General features: G+C 44.9%; 1 protein-coding gene across 13 annotated transcripts in view; it reads left to right on the top strand.

Annotated features, from left to right (window-relative positions):
- KCNMA1 (potassium calcium-activated channel subfamily M alpha 1) overlaps nucleotides 1–22,542 on the top strand; it is a 1,925,602-nt gene that overhangs the window by 1,761,510 nt on the left and 141,550 nt on the right. For 8 of the 13 annotated variants that reach the window (XM_069610985.1, XM_069610992.1, XM_069610991.1 and 5 more), the window contains 2 exons: nucleotides 4,365–4,448; nucleotides 21,317–21,447. In XM_069610985.1, coding sequence (XP_069467086.1) covers nucleotides 4,365–4,448; nucleotides 21,317–21,447 — 215 coding nt within the window. The remainder of the gene's footprint in view (nucleotides 1–4,364; nucleotides 4,449–21,316; nucleotides 21,448–22,542) is intronic. The other 5 variants (XM_069610995.1, XM_069610988.1, XM_069610987.1 and 2 more) reach the window with 1 other exon arrangement.

The following is a 22,542-nucleotide window of genomic DNA, read 5'->3' as shown; positions in this document are numbered from 1 at the left end:
CCCTAAGCTTTACTATGAACCTGCTCTTGTACATTTTGTAAATTCTCATTAACATGTACATATTTGTAAATGTTATTATTGTTACCCACTACTGTATATTTCATTGTATCTTGTATTGTAAACAATCACTGGAACCTGGTACCCTAAGAAGGGCACCCAGATACCTTTGGGTTCGGTGCGCTATAAAAGTAAATAAAACAAACAACTTGTGTGTGCTGCCTTTTGCCCTGCACATTTGCACTTCGATGCGCAAAGGACCAAAATGTGGTGGCGGGGAGCCACCTACATATATGTCTACTCGTAACATCTCCTGACTGTCAAGTACCATGCTGGAACCGAATGAGCTCCATAGTCTTTTCAACTGGAGCTCCAATTCTCTTGATCAGACACAACTTTACAACTTCTTCCTAAGTCTTGATTTTCCCTCCTGAATGCCTCTCTCTTTGTGTACCCGATTGCACTCCTCACCCCTCAATCTGCATGCCACTACACTCATATTGCACCATAAAGCAGGTCTGCAAAGCACGCACGCTGCACTTTGTGCTCACACGATGACAGAGTCTGGGACCAGACGAACTTATGATAAACTAACACACGTATTGGAAACCTTTCACTAAACTGAAATCCTTGGGTAAACCGTCCTGCAAACGATAGAACGAGAATTACTTGTTGCTCTCATGAAGTGTAATCCATTATAGTACAAATTAATATGTGTCCTCAAGAGAGTCCTCCTCAGCAGAGGGAAGCTTGGAACCTATAAAGTTATGGTTGCCCATCCCCGTTCAGTTACTTTTGTGAAACACTTAGAAGGGTAAAGCGCTGGTAATCTGCTAGAATCACCTCCAGGATTCTGCCATTTTGCTCTGTGTTTCCTAAGTATAAAGTTCTTCTTTAGTATAATAGTTATGTTTTGCCCAAGAAAGTCTCTTACATCCATCTTAACTAGACAGTGGGCCTCATTACGAGTACGGTGGAAGGGGATTAACGGCACCGGTAAGGATGCCGGTGAGGTTAACCCCCTACTGCCGCATTATGAGGTCCCTTAGCGGGTCCCACTAGGGCTGGCTGGTTTTACCAGCCACCCTTAGCGGGACCCGTTAAGGGACCAGGGAGCTAATAACGGGCCTGCTAATTGTGGACCCATTATTAGCTCCTTCCCCATTCCCATTGAGCCCTGTGGGGGCTCGAATGGGAATGGGGAATGGTTTTCAGAATGGGGACTTACCGGGTCCTCCAAGGTTGGAATGACCCGGTAAGTCCCCATTCCGATTACCCGGACACGGGTTTGGAGGCAGCCATGGTGCTAATAGCAAACTCGTAATGAGGCCCAGTGTCTCAGAACGTTTTTTTCCCTTGAGTTAAACTGATAGTTTGGAGGGGAAGTTTCGCAATGAGCATGCAAGAGTGTCTTCTCTGGTTAACCTTACAAAAGGGAAACATTAAGGTTCAGTGGCTTTTGGTTGCAAATGCAAACTGATGGCCATCACGACAGACTGCACATCGTACCACCTTTTGATTTAAAGATATGTCTAGTAGTATGCACCGGAATATTCCAAGCCCACATCTAATAGGGACAAAGTCATATCCAGCACTTTTATAAAAAAGTAAGTCTGTTATAGAGATCTATAAAGCGGCCGCATGGTCCTCAAGCAGTGCTATGCAGAAAATGAATTTAGGACTGAGCCACATTTATGAGCACTTCCGTGCAAACGTTTTCATATTGTTGGGCACTGTTCATCTCCGGACTCCTGCCACCCCTTTGTATTTTTGCTTCTGCCTTCATTTCAGGAGCTGAAATATTTTAGCTAAATTCTGAAGGAGTTTGAGAAATGTATAGCTGAGAATTTTTGAGCCGCAGCCAACTCCTTTACCATAGCTTCCATAATTCAAGAGAGACAATTTGATGAGCTTGCCATCTGCTAGAACACCATAGTTCCAGAAGGACGTCACACAGGAATCTCGGAAGATAGGCCACAACTACTAGAAGAAATGAGGTTCCACGCCCCTGTGTAATATAATGTAGGGTTTAGGAATAGCCCACGTCTCAAGGCAGGAGTGACTTATGCTATGTGCTCCTGGAAGAAACAAGGTGAATCGGCTCAGAAGCTACATGGGAGGAAAGAAAGTTACGTGAGAATAGATGTGTTCCTCTAACCTGAACCCCCCCCACCTTTATTATTGTGTTATGTGGAAGAGAACTCCTATCTGCGTGACCAGGCAGCTTCTCTCATAGAACTTCCAGCTCCTTTCCCTGTTCGCTTTACAGGAGTTTTCAGGGGATCCCTTTGTAGCGACTTCCAGAAAAATATATATGAGACTGGCATGATCTTTGTGTAATAATACTCCAACAAAGGGGAGAGGAAGACTGGAGGGATGGTGTATCATAAGGAAGCTTGAAGAGTTTGGTTCAAAAAGGGGTATAACAAACGGAGCACTAATTACCTAGAAAGGAAGAAGAAGCTGTGGTCCAAGCGTGATCATTGGGGTCTGGGATCAGTTGCGATACGCTGCTGTGCGGCTCGTGGTGCCTTTTATTTCCAATTGAACTGAACCACTGGAAGCAGGTGGACATAGTGCACCTATTACTGCACGGCAGTCATTTTGAAATGCAAAGGTGTGGTGGCCATCTTTGCACAGGATGGTCTTCATGTCAGAAAGTTGATTACAAGGTAGTGCAATATCCTGTTGGCAAAGCCTATATCCGTCTCCCGGTGGGGTGCTTAATGCGGCCCGCCAAGAGCGAAGCGTGAAGACAGCAGGCTGGATTGGATGGATTGTGGCCCAAATTCCTAACACCACCACCCAAGTTAAGGGCCCCAGCGAGGTGAGGGTCCCTTAAAGCGGGCGGCAGTGCCATTACTTTCAGGGTAGGCCATAAGCACCCATGTAGTTCCATAATGAAAAATTACCTTGCGGTGTGGCGCCGTAGTTTCTTAAGCATGTTTTCTATGTTGATGACTGTGAAGTAATCAAAAAGGAAATGGACTTCAGAAACTACGGCGATGCCACGCGGAGCACCACAAGGTAAGTTTTATTTTGTATTTGTATTATAACCCCTCAGCACCCGTGTAGGAAACTGCATGGGGTGTTAAGAGGTGAGAGGGGAACAGGGAGGGGAGGAGGAGCGGGGAAGGAAAGGGGTGCTGGCTAGCAGCACTCAGGCTACTCTGAAGCACGCTAAAAGAAGAGAATTCAAAATGTGTTGCGAGCGTGCTGATTGGCCAGCTCCCACTTCCAGAGTTCTACTTTTTAGGAGATTCAGTCCTACAGATTCCCAAGGTAAGTGCAAGTGCTACTTTGCAGAATTATACTAAATGTGTAATTTAAACAAACTGTGCAATATTCAACACACTGGAGTTAAGCTGACTTTTTAAAGTTATTGCTATACACTTTGCAATGGTTAACTCTATTTGGAATCCCACCTTTAGGTACAATAAACGTGACATAGGGCCTCATTACGACTCAGGCGATAAGGGGTTTACGGCGGCGTAAACAGCGCCGACCCTTACCGCCTGATTCCGAGGTCCCTTAGCGCCATGGAGGTTTTAACACCTGCTTTTAGCAGGTGTTAAAATCCATGGCGCTAAGGGACCTTGATGTTAATTACGCCACCGTAATTTACGGTGGCGTAATTAACGCCTTCCCCACTCCCATTATGCCCTATGGGGCAAAAATGGGAATGGGGAAGGGTAAATGGGGATTGGGGACTTACCGCCCCGCCAACCTCGGAATGGGGCGGTAAGTCCGCCAACCACCATGGCGTAAACGTAGTTTACGCCATGGTGGTAAAGGTACGACCCAGGCGGTAACTTACCGCCTGGGTCGTAATGAGGCCCATAGTGTGTACAAAAGGAACTATGCTGGTGTAGCACTAATTGTAACTTTTCGGTATACAGCGTAATCCCATGATACCAGGGCACCTGGGGTGATTTTCCCTACAGTTCACTGCTTCACATATTGATAGGCTGAACAAACCTCAACCATTTATAACCTCATATATAAAGGATTATGCAATAAAACTGTCAGATGCAAACGTCTTCGACCACGACTGATCACGTGACACTTTCCAAATGACTTGATCTGTGTTCATGATTTGTGCTTTCAGATTGTGGCAATTATGGGGATCCGTTGTATTGGCCACAACTGCATCCTCGGCAGGTTTACTTCCCCTTGTTAGCAGCGCAACCTAGGGACCGGGATGCTGAGCTGGTGCAACGACCTGCAGTAAATCCAAAATGGCGGCCTCCAGGCCTATCTTTTTTTTGTGGGTTATTTAGTCTTTTTTCTTTAAAGCTTTGGCTGATCCACTCCCTCACCTTCTCTTTCTACTGTTCTTCTTTCCTCTTTGATAATTTGCTTATTAGCTAAGCCTGGCAAACTGCTCCCTTTGATTTCACTCAGCCAGGAAAAAAACTGTGGAACGCACATTCCAATGATAACTGAACTGGGTAAGACGCGCCACTCGTGTTCACGTCTGTGTGTGTGTGTGTGCGTGGTCTCTCCTTCTCCTCTCCAATGCCATCAGCTTGTTTTGCCTTTTATTTATCTGGCTGCATCAGGGGGGCAACCTTCAAGGCATTGCTTTTCAATGTGTTTTTTTGTGATTTTCTCGTGGAAAATTGACTGCCGTGTCTTGTTTTTGTTTTCTTTAATGATTTTGTTTTCCAGTGAGCATCAGTACATCTTTTGATCACACCGGTCTGACCTAACGGCTGTTTCCATAGCATTTTCGTCACAATTTCTTGTTGGGGTGTTTTCTGGTTGCCGCCATCCCTTACCTCCATCAGTCTGCTGTCCGTTGCAATGACATTTCTTCACAGTTTCCCACAAAATTACAGGCGAGATACTGAATTTTAGAGAACAGCAGATATACAGCATTGAACCTTAAATTTGTTTTATTTACTAGCTGAGTAATTCTGTCGAGGAGCGCACTGCAGTTCTGGGACAAGAGGCGTATGCACTCTACTGAGGCATGGCTTACAACCGCGCATACACGTAGATGTCATTGGAGAACAAGCCAATCAGCCGTTAATCAGCCTTCTTAAACTATACCTAGATCATGGCTACTGGATATAAATATATATATATATATATATATATATATATATATATATATATATATATATATATATATATATATATATAATGGACTTCCTATGGTGTAAAAGCCAAACGTATGGCATGTCAGGGAGATTTACTGAAAACCTGTGAATGAGGTTCAATTATGGGATGGTCCATGGAGTGTGGTTGTGTACAAATAGGTTGTATATCATGAGGACATGCAGAGGAAGGGGAGGATGCTTATATAGCAACCCACAGAGTAGTACCATGGGCCATGCAGAGGAAGGTGAAGGTGCTACTATAGCAGTCCGCAGAGAAGTACTATGTAGGCATGCAGAGGAAGGTGAAGATGCTACTATAGCATTCTGCAGAGAAGTACCATGTAGGCATGCAGAGGAAGGTGAAGATGCTACTATAGCATTCCGCAGAGAAGTATCATGTAGGCATGCAGAGGAAGGTGAAGGTGCTACTATAGCAAACCACAGAGAACTACCATGTAGGCATGCAGAGGAAGGTGAAGAAGCTACTATAGCAGTCCGCAGTGAAGTACTATGTAGGCATGCAGAGGAAGATGAAGATGCTAATATAGCATTCCGCAGAGAAGTACCATGTAGGCATGCAGAGGAAGGTGAAGATGCTACTATAGCATTCCACAGAGACGAACCATGTAAGCATGCAGAGGAAGGTGAAGATGCTAATATAGCAAACCACAGAGAAGTATCATGGGGCATGCAGAGGAAGGTGAAGAAGCCACTATAGCATTCCACAGAGAAGTACCATGGGGCATGCAGAGCAAGGTGAAGAAGCTACTATAGCATTCCACAGAGAAGTAACATGTAGGCATGCAGAGCAAGGTGAAGAACTACTATAGCAGTCCGCAGAGAAGTACTATATAGGCATGCAGAGGAAGGTGAAGATGCTACTATAGCATTCCGCAGAGAAGTACCATGTAGGCATGCAGAGGAAGGTGAAGATGCTAATATAGCAAACCACAGAGAGCTACCATGGGGCATGTAGAGGAAGGTGAAGATGCTACTATAGCATTCCACAGAGAAGTACCATGGGGTATGCAAAGGAAGGTGAAGATGCTACTATAGCATTCCACAGAGAAGTACCATGTAGGCATGCAGAGGAAGGTGAAGAAGCCACTATAGCATTCCAAAGAGAAGTACCATGGGGCATGCAGAGGAAGGTGAAGATGCTACTATAGCATTCCAAAGAGAAGTACCATGGGGCGCGCAGAGGAAGGTGAAGATGCTAATATAGCAAACCACAGAGAGCTACCATGGGGCATGTAGAGGAAGGTGAAGAAGCCACTATAGCATTCCACAGAGAAGTACCATGGGGTATGCAAAGGAAGGTGAAGATGCTACTATAGCATTCCACAGAGAAGTACCATGTAGGCATGCAGAGGAAGGTGAAGAAGCCACTATAGCATTCTAAAGAGAAGTACCATGGGGCGTGCAGAGGAAGGTGAAGATGCTAATATAGCAAACCACAGAGAAGTACCATGGGGTATGCAAAGGAAGGTGAAGATGTTACTATAGCATTCCACAGAGAAGTACCATGTAGGCATGCAGAGGAAGGTGAAGAAGCCACTATAGCATTCCAAAGAGAAGTACCATGGGGCATGCAGAGGAAGGTGAAGATGCTACTATAGCATTCCACAGAGAAGTAACATGGGGTATGCAAAGGAAGGTGAAGATGCTACTATAGCATTCCACAGAGAAGTACCATGTAGGCATGCAGAGGAAGGAGAAGAAGCCACTATACCATTCCAAAGAGAAGTACCATGGGGCATGCAGAGGAAGGTGAAGATGCCACTATAGCATTCCACAGAGAAGTACCATGGGGCATGCAGAGGAAGGTGAAGATGCTAATATAGCAAACCACAGAGAGCTACCATGGGGCATGCAGAGGAAGGTGAAGATGCTACTATAGCATTCCACAGAGAAGTACCATGGGGTATGCAAAGGAAGGTGAAGATGCTACTATAGCATTCCACAGAGAAGTACCATGTAGGCATGCAGAGGAAGGTGAAGATGCTTATATAGCAAACAACAGAGAAGTACCATGGGGCATGCAGAGGAAGGTGAAGAAGCCAGTATAATATTCCACAGAGAAGTACCATGGGGCATGCAGAGGAAGGTGAAGATGCTACTATAGCATTCCACAGAGAAGTACCATGTAGGCATGCAGAGGAAGGTGAAGATGCTAATATAGCAAACCACAGAGAAGTACCTTGGGGCATGCAGAGGAAGGTGAAGAAGCCACTATAGCATTCCACAGAGAAGTACCATGGGGCATGCAGAGGAAGGTGAAGAAGCCACTATACCATTCCAAAGAGAAGTACCACGGGGCATGCAGAGGAAGGTGAAGATGCCACTATAGCATTCCACAGAGAAGTACCATGGGGCATGCAGAGGAAGGTGAAGATGCTAATATAGCAAACCACAGAGAGCTACCATGGGGCATGCAGAGGAAGGTGAAGATGCTACTATAGCATTCCACAGAGAAGTACCATGGGGCATGCAGAGGAAGGTGAAGATGCTAATATAGCAAACCACAGAGAGCTACCATGGGGCATGCAGAGGAAGGTGAAGATGCTACTATAGCATTCCACAGAGAAGTACCATGTAGGCATGCAAAGGAAGGTGAAGATGCTTATATAGCAAACCACAGAGAAGTACCATGGGGCATGCAGAGGAAGGTGAAGAAGCCAGTATAATATTCCACAGAGAAGTACCATGGGGCATGCAGAGGAAGGTGAAGATGCTACTATAGCATTCCACAGAGAAGTACCATGGGGCATGCAGAGGAAGGTGAAGATGCTACTATAGCATTCCACAGAGAAGTACCATGGGGTATGCAAAGGAAGGTGAAGATGCTACTATAGCATTCCACAGAGAAGTACCATGGGGTATGCAAAGGAAGGTGAAGATGCTACTATAGCAAACCACAGAGAGCTACCATGGGGCATGTAGAGGAAGGTGAAGATGCTACTATAGCATTCCACAGAGAAGTACCATGGGGTATGCAAAGGAAGGTGAAGATGCTACTATAGCATTCCACAGAGAAGTACCATGTAGGCATGCAGAGGAAGGTGAAGATGCTTATATAGCAAACCACAGAGAAGTACCATGGGGCATGCAGAGGAAGGTGAAGAAGCCAGTATAATATTCCACAGAGAAGTACCATGGGGCATGCAGAGGTAGGTGAAGATGCTACTATAGCATTCCACAGAGAAGTACCATGTAGGCATGCAGAGGAAGGTGAAGATGCTAATATAGCAAACCACAGAGAAGTACCATGGGGCATGCAGAGGAAGGTGAAGAAGCCACTATAGCATTCCACAGAGAAGTACCATGGGGCATGCAGAGGAAGGTGAAGAAGCCACTATAGCATTCCTCAGAGAAGTACCATGTAGGCATGCAGAGGAAGGTGAAGATGCTAATATAGTAAACCACAGAGAAGTACCATGGGGCATGCAGAGGAAGGTGAAGATGCTACTATAGGATTCCACAGAGACGTACCATGTAGGTATGCAGAGGTAGGTGAGGATGCTACTATAGCATTCCACAGAGATTTGCCATGAGGCATACAGAGGAAGGTGACGATGCTATTGTAGGATTCCACAGAGAAGTGCAATGGGGACATGCAGATTAAGATGAGGATGTTACTATATATATAGCATTCATGAGATAAGCACCATGAGGCATGCAGAGGAAGGTGAAGGTGCTACTATAGCATTTCAGAGAGAGTGGAAGATGCTACTATAGCATTCCACAGAGAAGTACCATGGGGCATACAGAGGAAGGTGAAGATGCTTATATAGCAAACCACAGAGAAGTACCATGGGCGTGCAGAGGAAGGTGAAGATGCTTATATAGAAAACCACAGAGAAGTACCATGGGGCGTGCAGATGATGATATAGCATTCCATAGAGAAGTTAATCAATGCGGCCTACAAAACTATTTCTTAAATATACTGAATATTAGTGTCCCTCTGCACCTAGGGTGCAAGGCGATTCTATAATCTTGAACCAGCAAAGAAAAATAATACTTAATCCCATCACTTGACTGTTTTTTTGTGGGGAGTGAAGATTTCATTTGATAATTTGGGTCATGGTGATAGATCCATGAGGGAGGTTGGTGTGTTTACTAAATCAATCACCCTCGCAAAGGCCTTGGATTAGGCCGGCGGGCCTTTACCTGCCTTGTACACACCTTCGCCAAAGGGGCTGATAACTGTTCCCACCCCAGTGCATCATATGGTTCTATGTGATTTTAATGAACCAAAAAATTAAGAATGACATTTGAAGAAACCCAAAATAACGAAAAGAATACTGTTTTTTTGGAGAGGGCGAGGGACCTCCCATTCCCCCTATTTTCCCATGTTTAAAACCCCAACCTGATCCCCTCCCCATCAGATTTAACGCCGGTCTCCACCCCCACATGCTGTTTATTCGTTATCATTTAATTATTTTTTTTAATTAGGTATAATCACTGGATACCGCTTCATATAGGGTATACATAGTATCTTTTTCTTGGATGGGCTTGCATATGCCCAACCTCCAATTGAAAAAATAAAAGAGAAACAAGATGGCTGACACCAAAGTAAATCGAAAATGGTCTAGGTATCTTTTCTATTTCAATTGCGTTGGCTTTGCACAGATGTGGAGGAGCTCGGCAACCATAGCCAGACCTTCATGTAAGTAGGGAGGGAGGAGGCATTGGGGATGAGGTGGGGGGGTCAGGGAGTAGATATTACAGAGGTTCTGGGCGCCCTGGCACCGAAGTGCACAACAAATAATGGAGGCACCTGGGGAAGGGGTTTGCATGGCTGATGGAACGAGGACTACACCAGCAGTTTCTGCCCACATTTCCAGCCACCTTATTGGCTGAGTGCCCTTCCCTGGGTTTAAATGATAGGTAGGTGTGATGCAGGCCAGGACTGTGCAGCAAACTCCAAGAGGAAGTCAGTGCAGATTAAAGGGTGTGATTGAACTAAGCATTTGCCACTACATAATAGGCGGGCAACAGTGTTTTGCATGATTTGGAAGTTTTGAGGGACCTCTGCTCCATCTTCAGGTTAACACAGATAGGACTATGTAGTGAGTAAGAACGTGGGGGAGGTTGCTCTGTGCAAGTGGGAATGTGGCCCATCTTGCGGGGTCCGCCCATGTTCAAGCCTCTTTATTTTGAAATTCTAACTGCCCCTGTAACCGTACTGCCCACAGATCTTGGACAGCCTATGAAGATGGCTGAATGATTAAGAGTACAAACGTTATTATGGTGAATAGAACTACATAACTATTTAAGGACTACCAGTTGGTGCTCTTCAGCATGTAACAACGTACTTATGCTTTTCTTCAACAAACAATAATGTTGGTTCTCTGTGTCATACTACTCCACAATATCAATGTCCTCTTGTTCAAGTTATATAAAATATCCTATACATTGTTACTCTAAAAGGTGCTATTATTAATAAATATAATGTATTTCCTTAATGCAATACATCCATTAGCAACATTCTTACTGAATAGATTATAGCCAAATGCTCTGTGCCTATTCTATCCTGAAACATTACTCTTTGAATCGGATCCGTCCATCAAATTAAAACTTTGTTTTATCAGCCTTTGACAAACAGACTTCCAGCTGTACATACACACCAATGCTACAATTGTTTGGCTTGTTAGACTCCACACAATATCAGTATACAGTGCGTATCTCAAAAAATGCTTTCCAGTGTTCTTACTATGGCCTCTACTTACCACTGTGCCATACTCTTTGCACAAGATCTCCAGCTGTTCATATCCCCAATAACAGCATTATATCTTCATAGCCTTCACACCTCAACTCACCCGTCACAGGACAAACCTCCAGGCTACAGTGGTCACTGGTGCACTAACCTAACTTAAAATCTAGTTAAAGACCAAGAAACATCACCAACTCAGTCCAACCCCACTGACGGAAAGCAGTGCTTCAAATTAAACGCCAGACAATTCAAACGTTAAATGCTCATAACAGGGACCAGTGCCACCATCAGAATTACCGTTCAAGGAAAGAACACAGTTCAAGGTTTGTTGTCGATGAATAGCTAATGAACATACACTGGACTACCTCCCCACAAACTTTCAGCCATATGTACCAATAAGAAATCTAAGCTAATGCTCCTACGATTTACTGGACATCCCCAATTCCAAATGCATCGTTACGGTACATGGTAACTCTGCAGCTCAGGCACCAAGCTTTGGAACGCCCCGTGTGTCCTCACCAACGCCTTGAAGAAAATTTCCTGAACTCGTATTGAGACTTCAAAATGTATCTCTTCTTCATAGCCTATGACACGAGGACTAACATCTTTCTGTGGCTCATATCTTAACTATTCCTTATTCTTAAGCAGTCGTCAGTCATATGCCAAGGACTGAGATAGCCACCATGGTAATGTGGGTCACCTTAAGGCTTACCTATCACTTACCCCATTAAGGAAGGACTACTCAGCCCTCCTTCTCTTACTCTTTCTCAAAGCACACACATGCTTCCATGTGACCGCAAGAAGCATTTTACAATGAAAAATAAATAAAGGACTAGCTGAACATTTTGACACAGCTTAGAACCAGGTGCATAAAAGATTCCACCAACAGCACAACCCATTGCTTCCAATCAAGCACAACTCCACTGATGTAGGTAAAACGTCATCATCAGTAGTCCAACAAATATGAGGTGATCCAATACAAGAGATATTTGTAAGGGACTTGGAGATGAGCCTGGCATTGGTGCCCTTGCTTTAGACTCTGGATTGTGTGTGAATAAATGAGCTGGATCAGTGGCTTCCAGCTGTTGAAGTGGTTTTACGTGTTAGATTGTATCCAATGTGTTTGGATGGGCCAATGACTCAACGACTCAAACATTACTCAGCACCTTTATCAATTTCAATAGCTCTTAACAATCTGCAACCTGTGACAAACCCCAGCACCTCTGACAGAGCTCATCTTCTACCTCCAATATAGCCAAACCCCTCTAGCATAATTGAATATTCCAAAACATACTGGCATGCCTGACAAAGCCCAACATAGTAAAGTAACTGAGGTCCTCTTAATGGTGCCAGCCTAGGCATGGCACAATTAAATATATCCCAGGACACCCAGCACGATTGGAAAACTATTGGTCCTGGATCTCCTGTGAAATCCTAACACTTCCTACACTAAGACATTTGAAAGTGTCAGAGTTGTTGAAATGTGTCTGAGGTGTTGGGGTGTGTTGCTTGTATTTGCTTGTTTAATATTTTTCCCTGTGTTGTGAATGCTACCCTATATGTGATATCGGTGATGTGTAGGCAAGGCCTTAAAGTATGCTGAATGATATGGGCTACATCAGTGGCGGTGACATTTGTCAGGCGTGATTTGCATCACCTTATTTGCTGGACTGCATGATAAATGTTTTGCTTGTTCGTGGGGTGGCTCACCTGTAAATGTAAGGGTTGTATCAATGGTGCTGGACTATCTCTGAGGTATTGACTTATGTGGAAATCTTCAGGTGAGTCAGGAAGGATGGGCTGTGTCAAGTCTATTTTGCAGTGTTGGGATGTGTCACTGGTGGTGGTTACAAGGGTGGATATTGTGGTGGATACTGGGCTGTGATAAAGGTGATGGGTTAGGTATGCGGCTTCACAACATGTCTGGTGATTTGGTCTGTACAAGAGGTGTTACAATGTTTCGAAGGTGTTGGGATGTTGGAGGTGGCTTAGAATATATCAGCGATGGTGGTCCATGCCAGCAGATTCTGCACATGCCATAGGTTCTGTCCTGTTCTATAAATTCTACGTTACTTCTGAATTGCTGAACCATGGCTTCGGCATTCAGTTATTTTGGAGATTTTGGGATGTGGGTCAAATGTGAACTGTATCCAAGGTGTTGATCTGTTTCAGAAGTGTCAGGAACTGCCAGTGAGTTTGAGAGTGTATGGGGTGATGTGCTGTTTAAAAGGTGCTAACTAGGGGTGGGCGAAAAGTGCGGAATTCGCACTGGAACCCGCTTCTGCCCATTCATCAAAATTAGCATCCCGGTTCTGCCACCACTGAAATTCTGCCCGCTTTTGTGAGGTTTCGCGCAGAGCGTATTGTTTTGTTTCCATGTTGGGTTTGTGTATCGAGATGAGAAACTTCACACAGGTCTATTTTTCGATCCAGGCTAGTTTTGTGCAGCAACATATGAACCGTGTTAGTTTCGCTCAATGCCATGAGAAACATTGCGCAGGGTTTGATCCATGCTAGTTTCGCGCAGTGACATATGAAAATGTGCACAGTTTCCCCCAATCCATACTAGATTTGTGCATCGGCACGAGAAACTTCGCACATGTTTGTTGATCCGTGCTAGATTCATGCAGTGGAATGGGAAACTTTGCGCAGGTTTTGTTTTCATTTCATAATAGATTCACACAGTGGTACAAGAAACTTTGTGCTGCTCTTTTCGATTTGTGCTAGGTTTATTATTTTTTTTATTGATTGGACATTTGTATGGCACCTATACACAAATTTTTCCAGGCGCCACAAGACAAAAAGAGGGGGAACATAGGGAAAAAAAACATATACGGTCTTACTAGGCCTTGTGACATTCTTACTGTACAAGTGCAGTAAGAAAAAGTGCTGGGCTGGGATGCGGAAGGGGGGTGAGTAGGTAGTGCAGGAGAGGTGTGCAGGGGGCTGAGCAAGTGCTTTTGGAGAGCCATAAAGGGCAAGGGCCTAAGGAAAAACAGGGGAAAGGGAAAACAGTGCAATGGGACAGGGTGGACCAGATTCAGGCTAGTCCAGGAAGGGTGCTCGAGGGCAAGTGCTTGTTAGGGGTGCTGGGGGAGACTGGTCAGGGAGAGCCTGGCCCCTATAAAGCTCATAAGGGGCCTGGCACCAGTTGCAGCAGCAGGGGGACATTAGCACAGAAGGGGGAGAGGGAAGGAGGAGGAGGAGAGTAAAGTTTTGAAAAGTTTCCAGAACTTGAAAAGACCCACCTCAAGTCTGAGGGGGAAGGGAGGCCATTCAAGAGGGGGGCTTCTGCTGAAGAAAGGGGTCTACCTCCCACTCTCTGCTTGGTGAAACTTGTGACCTGCAGAGAGTTGGAACTAGAGGAGTGAAGAACTCTAGCGGGGAGGTATTTAGGGAGAGAAAGCTGGATGTAGAGAGGTCCCAGGCACCAGATAGCCTTGTGGATGATGCAAAGGGTCCTGCATTTGATCATTGCTGTCACCTGGAGCCAGTGGAGAGATTTTAGGGCTGGGGATATGTGGTCCCTGGGCTTGAGGCCAAGGATATGTCTTGCAGCTCTATTCTGGAATAGTTGAAGAGGACAAAGGTAGGAAAGGGGCAAATTGAGCAAGAGGTTGTTGCAGTAGTCCAGCCTAGAGAAAACCAGAGCTCTGGAGACACTGAGCTTCTGGGGGAAGGTAAGGAAAGGGAGAATGCCTCTGAGGAGGTGGAGCTGAAAGTTGGACTTCCTGGCAAGGTCGTGATGTGTGGAGAGAAGGAGAGAAATGAGTCAAAGATGACCCCAAGGTTTTTAGCCTCACAAGTGGGTGAGATAAGGGGACCCAAGGAGGGTGGCCAGAGAGTGGGAGGGAAACAGGGAGCAAGCATACCAATGAGTAGGATCTCTCACTTACTGGTATTAAGGCAGAGATTGTTAGCAGAGCACCATGCCTGAATTCCAGTCAGGCAGATAGGTATGAGAGAGAAAGGACAGGAGGTAGAAAAAGGAAGCTGAAAGGAGAGCTGTGTGTCATCAGCATAACACTGGAAGTGAGGAGAGAAGATGGAGATCAAGTGACCCAGAGGGACATGGTAGATATTAAACAGCCATGGTGATAGGCTAAAGCTCTAAGGGATGCCACAGGTAGAAAGTGAGGTGGAGGAGAGGAAAGGACCCCGTTGCACTTGGGAGGGACGGTTTGAAAGGAAAGAAGTCAGCCACATCACTGCCTGGTCCATGATGTCACTGGTATCACAGAGATGATTTATGAGGATGGCATGATTGATCGTGTCGAAGTTAAAAGGAAAGATTGAGCAGGATCAGAACAGAGGGAGAGTTTGAATCCAGGTTCAAGAGCAAGTCTTCAAAAGTGTTCAGTAGAGCAGTTGGATGCTATGAAGCCAGACTAGTAGTCATGGAGGAAGCAAGACGATTTGGTTTGGTGGGTCATGTAGGGGATGACCAACTTCTCCATGACTTTCCTCAAGAAGGGGGTGATAGAGATAGGGTGTGAAGGGTCAGTAGATGGATTTTTTAGGATAGGGTGAACAAGTGAGTGCCTGAGGGGTTGTTGGAAAGAGCCAGTGGCAAGGAAATGGTAAAAGAGGTCAGCCAAGGAAGGGGCGATAGATGAGATGTTGTCCTTGAGCAGGGGAGCACCTGTTTGGAGGAGACTTTCATAGAGCGGATTACTCTAGAGACATCATCCGGTGCAATGGGACAGAAGGAGTAGAGTATGGTGGGGAGATAGAGGCCAAGGGTGGCAAGAGAAGAGGGGGGTGGTGAGGGGAGTAGATGACAATGAGGACACGATGTCCTGGGTTTTGCTGGAGAAGTGGGAGGCCAGTGCAGTGCAGATGGCCTGGGAGGGAAGAGCAGAGGAGGAGACTGCATTAGGATTGGCAAGTTCCTTGCAGATATTGAAAAGTTCAGCTGTGTTAATGGTGGCCCCAGTGATGCGGGTTTGGACATGAGCCCTCTTCTTGGAATGGATGGCAAGGCGATATTGCCTTTGAAGCAGGCGCAGGCCAGTTTGTAAGAGGGTGCACTTGAGGCCTGCCATTTCTGCTCAGCAGCTTTGCACTTGCGTTTCAGAGCTGCCAAGTCAGAGTCATACCAAGAGTTGCAGTTGGATGCAGGCTTAATGCGGATCCTCATGACAGGGACAAGGATGTCCAGAGGGTTAGAGATCGAGAGATGGAGGTTTGCCAGTGCAGAGTTGGTAGGTTAGTCAAAGGCAGGGGCGGCAGGAGGGGAGAAGGTGTCGGCAAATGCGGCAACTGATTCACGCAGCAGAACAAGAAACTTTGTGCTGCTCTTTTCGATCCGTACTAGGTTCATGCAGTGGCACGATAAACTTTGGGCTGCTCTTTTCGATCCGTACTAGGTTCGTGCAGTGGCACGATAAACTTTGGGCTGCTCTTTTTGATTCATGCAACATTCACACAATGGTACAAGAAACTGTGCAGCTCACTTTGCTTCGTGCAGTGGCATGAAAAACCTGGAGCAGCTCTTTTCGGTTTGCACATCAGCACGAAAAAAGTTGTGCCGCTCTTTTCAGTTTATGCAGCAGCACATGAAACCTCAGGCCTCTCTTTTAATTGTTCAGGTGGCAGAATGGCGGATTGGGGCAAAGCAAAACGAAATCAGATGGATTTCGCTTCTGTGGCTGGCAGAACTGAATCTAACAATTTCCCCCATCCATAGTGCTAACTACATGGAAGGTGTTGTGCTTCTTAACAATGGTGTTTGATTGTGTACAGGATGTTGGTGTATGTCTGAGCTGTATGGATTTTCTAGCAGCTTCAGGCTCTGACAGAATAGCCATGCTATGTCAAAAGTGTTCAGATGTGTCAAAGGTGATGGGTTAAGTCTGAGGTGTTGAGATGAGCCAAATGTGTTGGTATATACCATATCTTTTGGCTGTGTTGTAGAAGTGAGTTGATGTGCAAGTTGTTTAGCTTTCTGTGAATGTGTTGGTGGTAATGAACAAGTCTAAATGTGCAGATGAATGGTTGGCTGTGTCCCAGGTTTTACAATATGTTAGAGGAGTTGAACTTTGTTAGCGACGTGGAGCTACACCAGACATGTTGAGTTATATCAGGGATGTTGGATTTTGCTAAAGGTGCTCGGCTGTGCCTAAGGTGATAGGATTTGTCACACTTTGTACAATTTTGCTGGGCACCGCCATGAGTATTGGTCATGCCGGTGGCACTGGGAGAACTCTGATGTGCTGAGTAATATTTTTAATTCTGCAATAATTCAAAGATGTGAGACTTGATTTGAGATATTGGGCTGGGCAGTGTGTTTTTTTCTATGGTTTGCCACTTCCTTAGAATGGTAGACAGCCGCTTTCCAATGAAGGTGCGTGTGCACACATTCTCCTGCATTCATTCTACAGCAGAAACAACTTTGTATTTTCCCTATTAAATGAGGAAGCTGCCTCCCAAACTCTGGCAGACCGGTGGGATTGGTAGCTAATATTCGGGGCTATTCCAGAATACCACATTGCATGGCCATTTGCCATAAAATGTGTGTAATAGGTTGTTTACTAGGGAATTGGAGTTCAAGGGAAACAACTGTACACACTACAGTGAGACCAATTAAGGAGAGGTGCTCAACATTTAATGACATCTCACATCAAAAACACATTTATGAACCCACACTTTGGCGGTCTGGAAGGGCGTTTTCGCTGCTAAGCCTGGAATTGGATTTTCTTGCGAAATTAGTGCATTGTCTTTGCTTAAAATCGAATCTCCTCAGCGTGCTTCTTCTTGAGTGGTGGAGAGGACACATAAGCAGTCCATAAAAGGTCTGTTTCTCCTTTTTGTTTTTAGAAACAGGCATGGCATACCTCAATGCTGGTTTCCGTTGGAAGCACAACCTGCAACCAGAATCCTTGATGTTTGAAGGCATATGTTTTCTTTCCAGCTGCACTGAGATCGGAGTTTGTGCAGTTATTGTAATTGGTTATTTATAATGCACTTGACACCAAGAGGTTTCTAAGCGTGGACACGGGGATCGAACCTCTGTTGCTCTGCATCTGTCTTGCTTCCAAGACGAGCGCGTTGCCCCTGAGCTATCCTCCCAAGACACGTACGATGAGTGAAGCAGTTCTGTTGCTGAGGCATTTTGGGACTTTACCCAGATGGTCAACTGGGTATTGGGGTGTTCTTAGGCTAGGGAGATAAGGCCCACAGGCATTTTGCCAGGAAACCACCTACCTGGTGGATTCCATTAGGATTTGCAGAGGCACTCTCTTTCTCTTCCCATTTCCTTCTTCTCTTACTCTTTGAAAACAATGTTTAATCCTGTACAAATTGTTACCATGCCCCTCTGAAGTGCAGGCCTGGGCACTCACAATGGTTGCTCATATTTGTGATGATTCGATTAAATATAACAGCGCATATCATCAAAACGATGCAATCAGGAACAAGTACTTTGATTCTCGTACATCACCAGCTTTTCAGAAGTAGTTCAGTGTATTGGTGGGAAAAAAGTATCTTCAGAGATTTGTATTTAAATAAAAGTCAAACCCAACACCGGGCATGCACAATTCTTCAATACGTATGCACAAGCCCCTTCCAATGTATTCCCAGTGAAGCCTATTTAAGATTGTTGATGGCAGCAGGCACCCAGACCTTGCTCTGAAATGGGGTGGAGGGTGGTTGCCCCTAAGGATTAAATGCACCAGAGTGACTACATAGGGTTCTTTATTAGCCTTACATTATGCCTTATATCATGTCTGCTTCCCAACCCCAGTACACTTCTGGAGCCCATGGCTAGCCTCCACATGTTCTGGACTATGCATTTACAAATTTAAAGAGCTGTTTTAGCGCTAGTGGAATGTGAATGTATACCTTATGGACAGAGGTTTCAGATCGCTGCTTGCCTGGAGCTGAGAACATGGTTATTCCCCAATTTCTCCTGGCTATGACATGCCTATGGAAATCCACAGATATTGCTTTAACTCAGGGCTGCCCAACTCCAGGCCTCAAAGATCGGAAACCTGACGGGTTTTCAGGATATCCCTCAATAATATTCATGAGAAAAAATGTGCATACATTTAGAATCAGTGTATGCAAATTGATCTCATGAATATTAATGAGGGGTATCCTGAAAATCCGACATGGATCCAGTCCTTGAGGCCTGGAGTTGGACAACCCTGAGTTTAGCTCATGTAGCATGCACGTGAATATGCTGTGTACAACAATCCCCTGGAATATCCCATGCAATTCCAGATACTATTCTTCTCTGCAGAGATATCAGAAGGATTTGAGTTTGGTGCATTTCCACTATGAACGTTGGGTGAGGACTTTGCATATTCTTGGGACCAGCAGTGCAGAACTTGCAGGATTGCTTGATATTGGAATTGTGGAATTCTTCCTGCACTCTGGAGCTATCCAGAAAAACACAAGCCTAAAGAGCACTGGATCTAAGGCAAAGTCAGAGAATGTCTTGGGAGTAAATTAGAGCTGTGTGCAGAGTTCTACTTTATCTCTATGGAAAACTGATTAAGGCACACAAGTAAAAGTGACTTGAGCTCAATAGCCTTTCAATGGTGCATTACAGCGTCAAAGGTGGAACACCTTGTTCTCTTCGTTTGGCAGGATGTGTGGCCGCTCCAGAAGAGATTTCAATGTACCCTCCAACAGAATCAGGACATTCAACAACTGGAAATGTTATATCAGAGCAGAGAGCTGCACCGACTGCGAGGCACTAGAATCAAAAGAAACAGTAAAGGCAAATATACCCTTCAGAAACCAATTTACCACCAAAACAATTTCTAGGATCCATGACCTCTGCCCGCCTAAGAGACACATTTATTGGCTATTTTTTCTTACCACAACGAAGTTGCTCTCAGGGGATTCCCGACATGATAGAATTCTTCCAGAGATAACCCCACTAAGCTGTCATCTATGTAGGGTGGGGCATAGTATATGGTCTACAATCGCTCTATCTGCTGTCTCCTCAAATGTTTCCTTTCTTCTGGAACAGAGGTTCTCTGTGCATGGAAGAAAGATAACCCATAAGGTCGAACGGAGGTGCTGGGCCCCTGGCACAGAATTCACAAGAAGTAAAACGTACTTCCTGCAGCAACTCTTGGTAGTAAGCAATGAAGTAAAGCAGGTGTAAGGTGAGGTGAGATGGTCAAGGCCACAAAGGCATGCTCATAGCCGATATGCATCACAGCTGTAACAGCATCTTTAGAAGCGGCTGCCAACATTATGTAGACTCGGTTGAAACAAGATGGGAATGGGCAGGGAAAACAGGTACATGTCTGTCCTGAGGACCAGTCATTCAGTTTCATGAAAAACAAACTTTTACAATGACCGAAAAACAGGTGAACCTTTAATTCCCAGGAAAGTGAATATAAGTACTTCCTCCACAGCTCAGCAAACACTGGTCCCCAAGGACTTTAATATCTGCTCTTTTAGCCTTCACTCTGATACTTTTACAAGCCTCTCCTTACCACTTTCACTGCTCATGTACTTCGTTCGACCGATGCACTCTCTTCGGTTCCCATCACGTACTTAAGCGACTCCCAAATGGGTGACACGCTCCTGCCACTGCTACTCACTACGAGTCCACTTCTGGCGGGACCCCCGCCTCAGGTTCTCGTAATATTCTTCTGTTATTCACAGTACTGGTTCCCACGGCGGGGTGTACCACTCCATCCAAGGTCTCAGTCAGTACCTGTTTAAGCAGGATCAAGGTAAATGCCCATGGCTTCAAATTTATTCAATCCGTAATCAAACAAATTATTTAAATATACCAAATTGCAATAGCCACTTATGACTAACAGTCTGTACGACATCGGCAAACAGTGTACACTGTTGGATAGTTGCGTCCTCATGCTGGATGCATTAGCTCTGAGTATTCTTTTCCCAGTGGTTGGCTTTTTATGTTGTGCTTGGACGGTAATGAGGCTGATTATATTTTCAGGAGCTTCTCATCTTGAGTTCCTAATCTCCACTCCACTTCCGCCATCAATAATCCCACCTTCCAACTCCCTCCACTAACTCGTGCCCTCACACACAAGCCGCAATGACCACCTACGCACCAGACCAGCAAGGGTAGTCGCCTCTCATCACATCCTCCCTTCATCTGTCCTGTGTCCAGGTCTTTACTTGTCTTGTCTATGTCTTCCTCCAAATAATAGTCAAAATCGACATTGTCCTCGGTCCTGGATCATTGTGCAGGTGGAGCCCAGCAGTCCTCTCTCTTTGCTGCCTCTTTGGACATTTCACATTGCACACAGGGAGGGGGAGGGAGAGATCGCATGCTATTAACTGTGACGCAGGTTTTTCATTGCAGGAGGTTCATGGTTCATAACTGTTTTTTCCTAGTGACCACTGCAAAGGGGACACACGTTGATGTTACCTTATTTTACAGGTTGCTCTCAGGAGTTGGATTTGATTTTGTCCCAAGGCTCACACTGAAAAACACACACACTGTGACTGCAGCGCCATGTGTCGCCTCGTGCTAAACCCACATTTCTTTGTACATCTCTAGTGAATGACTCGAATGTTCAGTTCTTGGACCAAGATGATGACGATGATCCCGACACAGAACTTTACCTCACCCAGCCCTTTGCGTGTGGGACCGCGTTTGCCGTTAGCGTGCTGGACTCCCTAATGAGCGCAGTGAGTCAATAAATAAATGTCTTTGTGATTTGTGCAATGAGGAAATTGAGTATACATACATATGTATTCATTCATAATTCACTGTACATATTCACTGAACTGCATTTTGACTACTCTGATATATTCACTGGTTGCATCTTGTTTTGTTGTCAGTAAATTGCATCCGCTTCCTGGCCGCACTGTATATAGTAAAACAATGAAACTGACATTTAATATCGAGCTTTATGGCGGAAAACAGCCTCTAAGAGGAAGACCGGGATCCGAACCTGTGACGCTCTACGTTGCCGTGCTTCCAACACAAACATGTTGCCCCTCAGCTATCCTTTAGGCTCTTGTGATTACTTCCAGAAAATGCACAATAATTAATCACTCAAATACATGACATGTATTCACTCGTATGCAGTTAATTATTCACATGCAGTATACATATTCAATTAAACACAGCATAAGTATCTGCTCAGATCCAGGATTCGAATACAGAATAGGTATTCAGTCACATGCATGGGGCATGTGCACTCACATGCAGGTTATGTGTTCACTCACATGTAAGATATTCATTCAGTGACCTGAAGGATATTCATTCACTCCCAAGCAGCAAATCAATTTATTCACATGAATGATATATATGTACTCACACTTAAGCTATGTATTTTCTCCCATGCATATATATATATATATTCAGTCACATGCATGATACGCTTGCACTCACATGCAGGATATGTATTCATGCTCATGTAACTTATCAATTCATTCACATGATGGTTACATATTTACTCGAATGCAGGATACGTATTTACTCAAAAGCAGAATACTTATTCGCTCAAACGCAGGAAATCTATTCGGACAAATCCAAGCAAGGTATTTCAGTCGCATGCAGGATACAGATGCACTCACAATCAGGATATGCGTTCGCTCACATGTAGAATATGTATTCATTTTCCTGCAGGATATGCATTCACTCTCATGCACCTCATCAATTCATTCACACGATGAATGCATGTTTACTCACAGGCATGATATGTATTTACTCACACGCACGGTACATATTTGCTCAAATGCAGGATAACTATTCATACGAACCCAGGAAATGTATTC

This window comes from Ambystoma mexicanum, chromosome 8, assembly GCF_040938575.1.
Source record: "Ambystoma mexicanum isolate Mex_15411 chromosome 8, UKY_AmexF1_1, whole genome shotgun sequence".
NCBI classification, from domain to species: Eukaryota; Metazoa; Chordata; class Amphibia; order Caudata; family Ambystomatidae; genus Ambystoma; species Ambystoma mexicanum.
The sequence above is the reverse complement of the archived record's forward strand: the minus strand, read 5'-3'. Positions and strand labels throughout refer to the sequence as shown.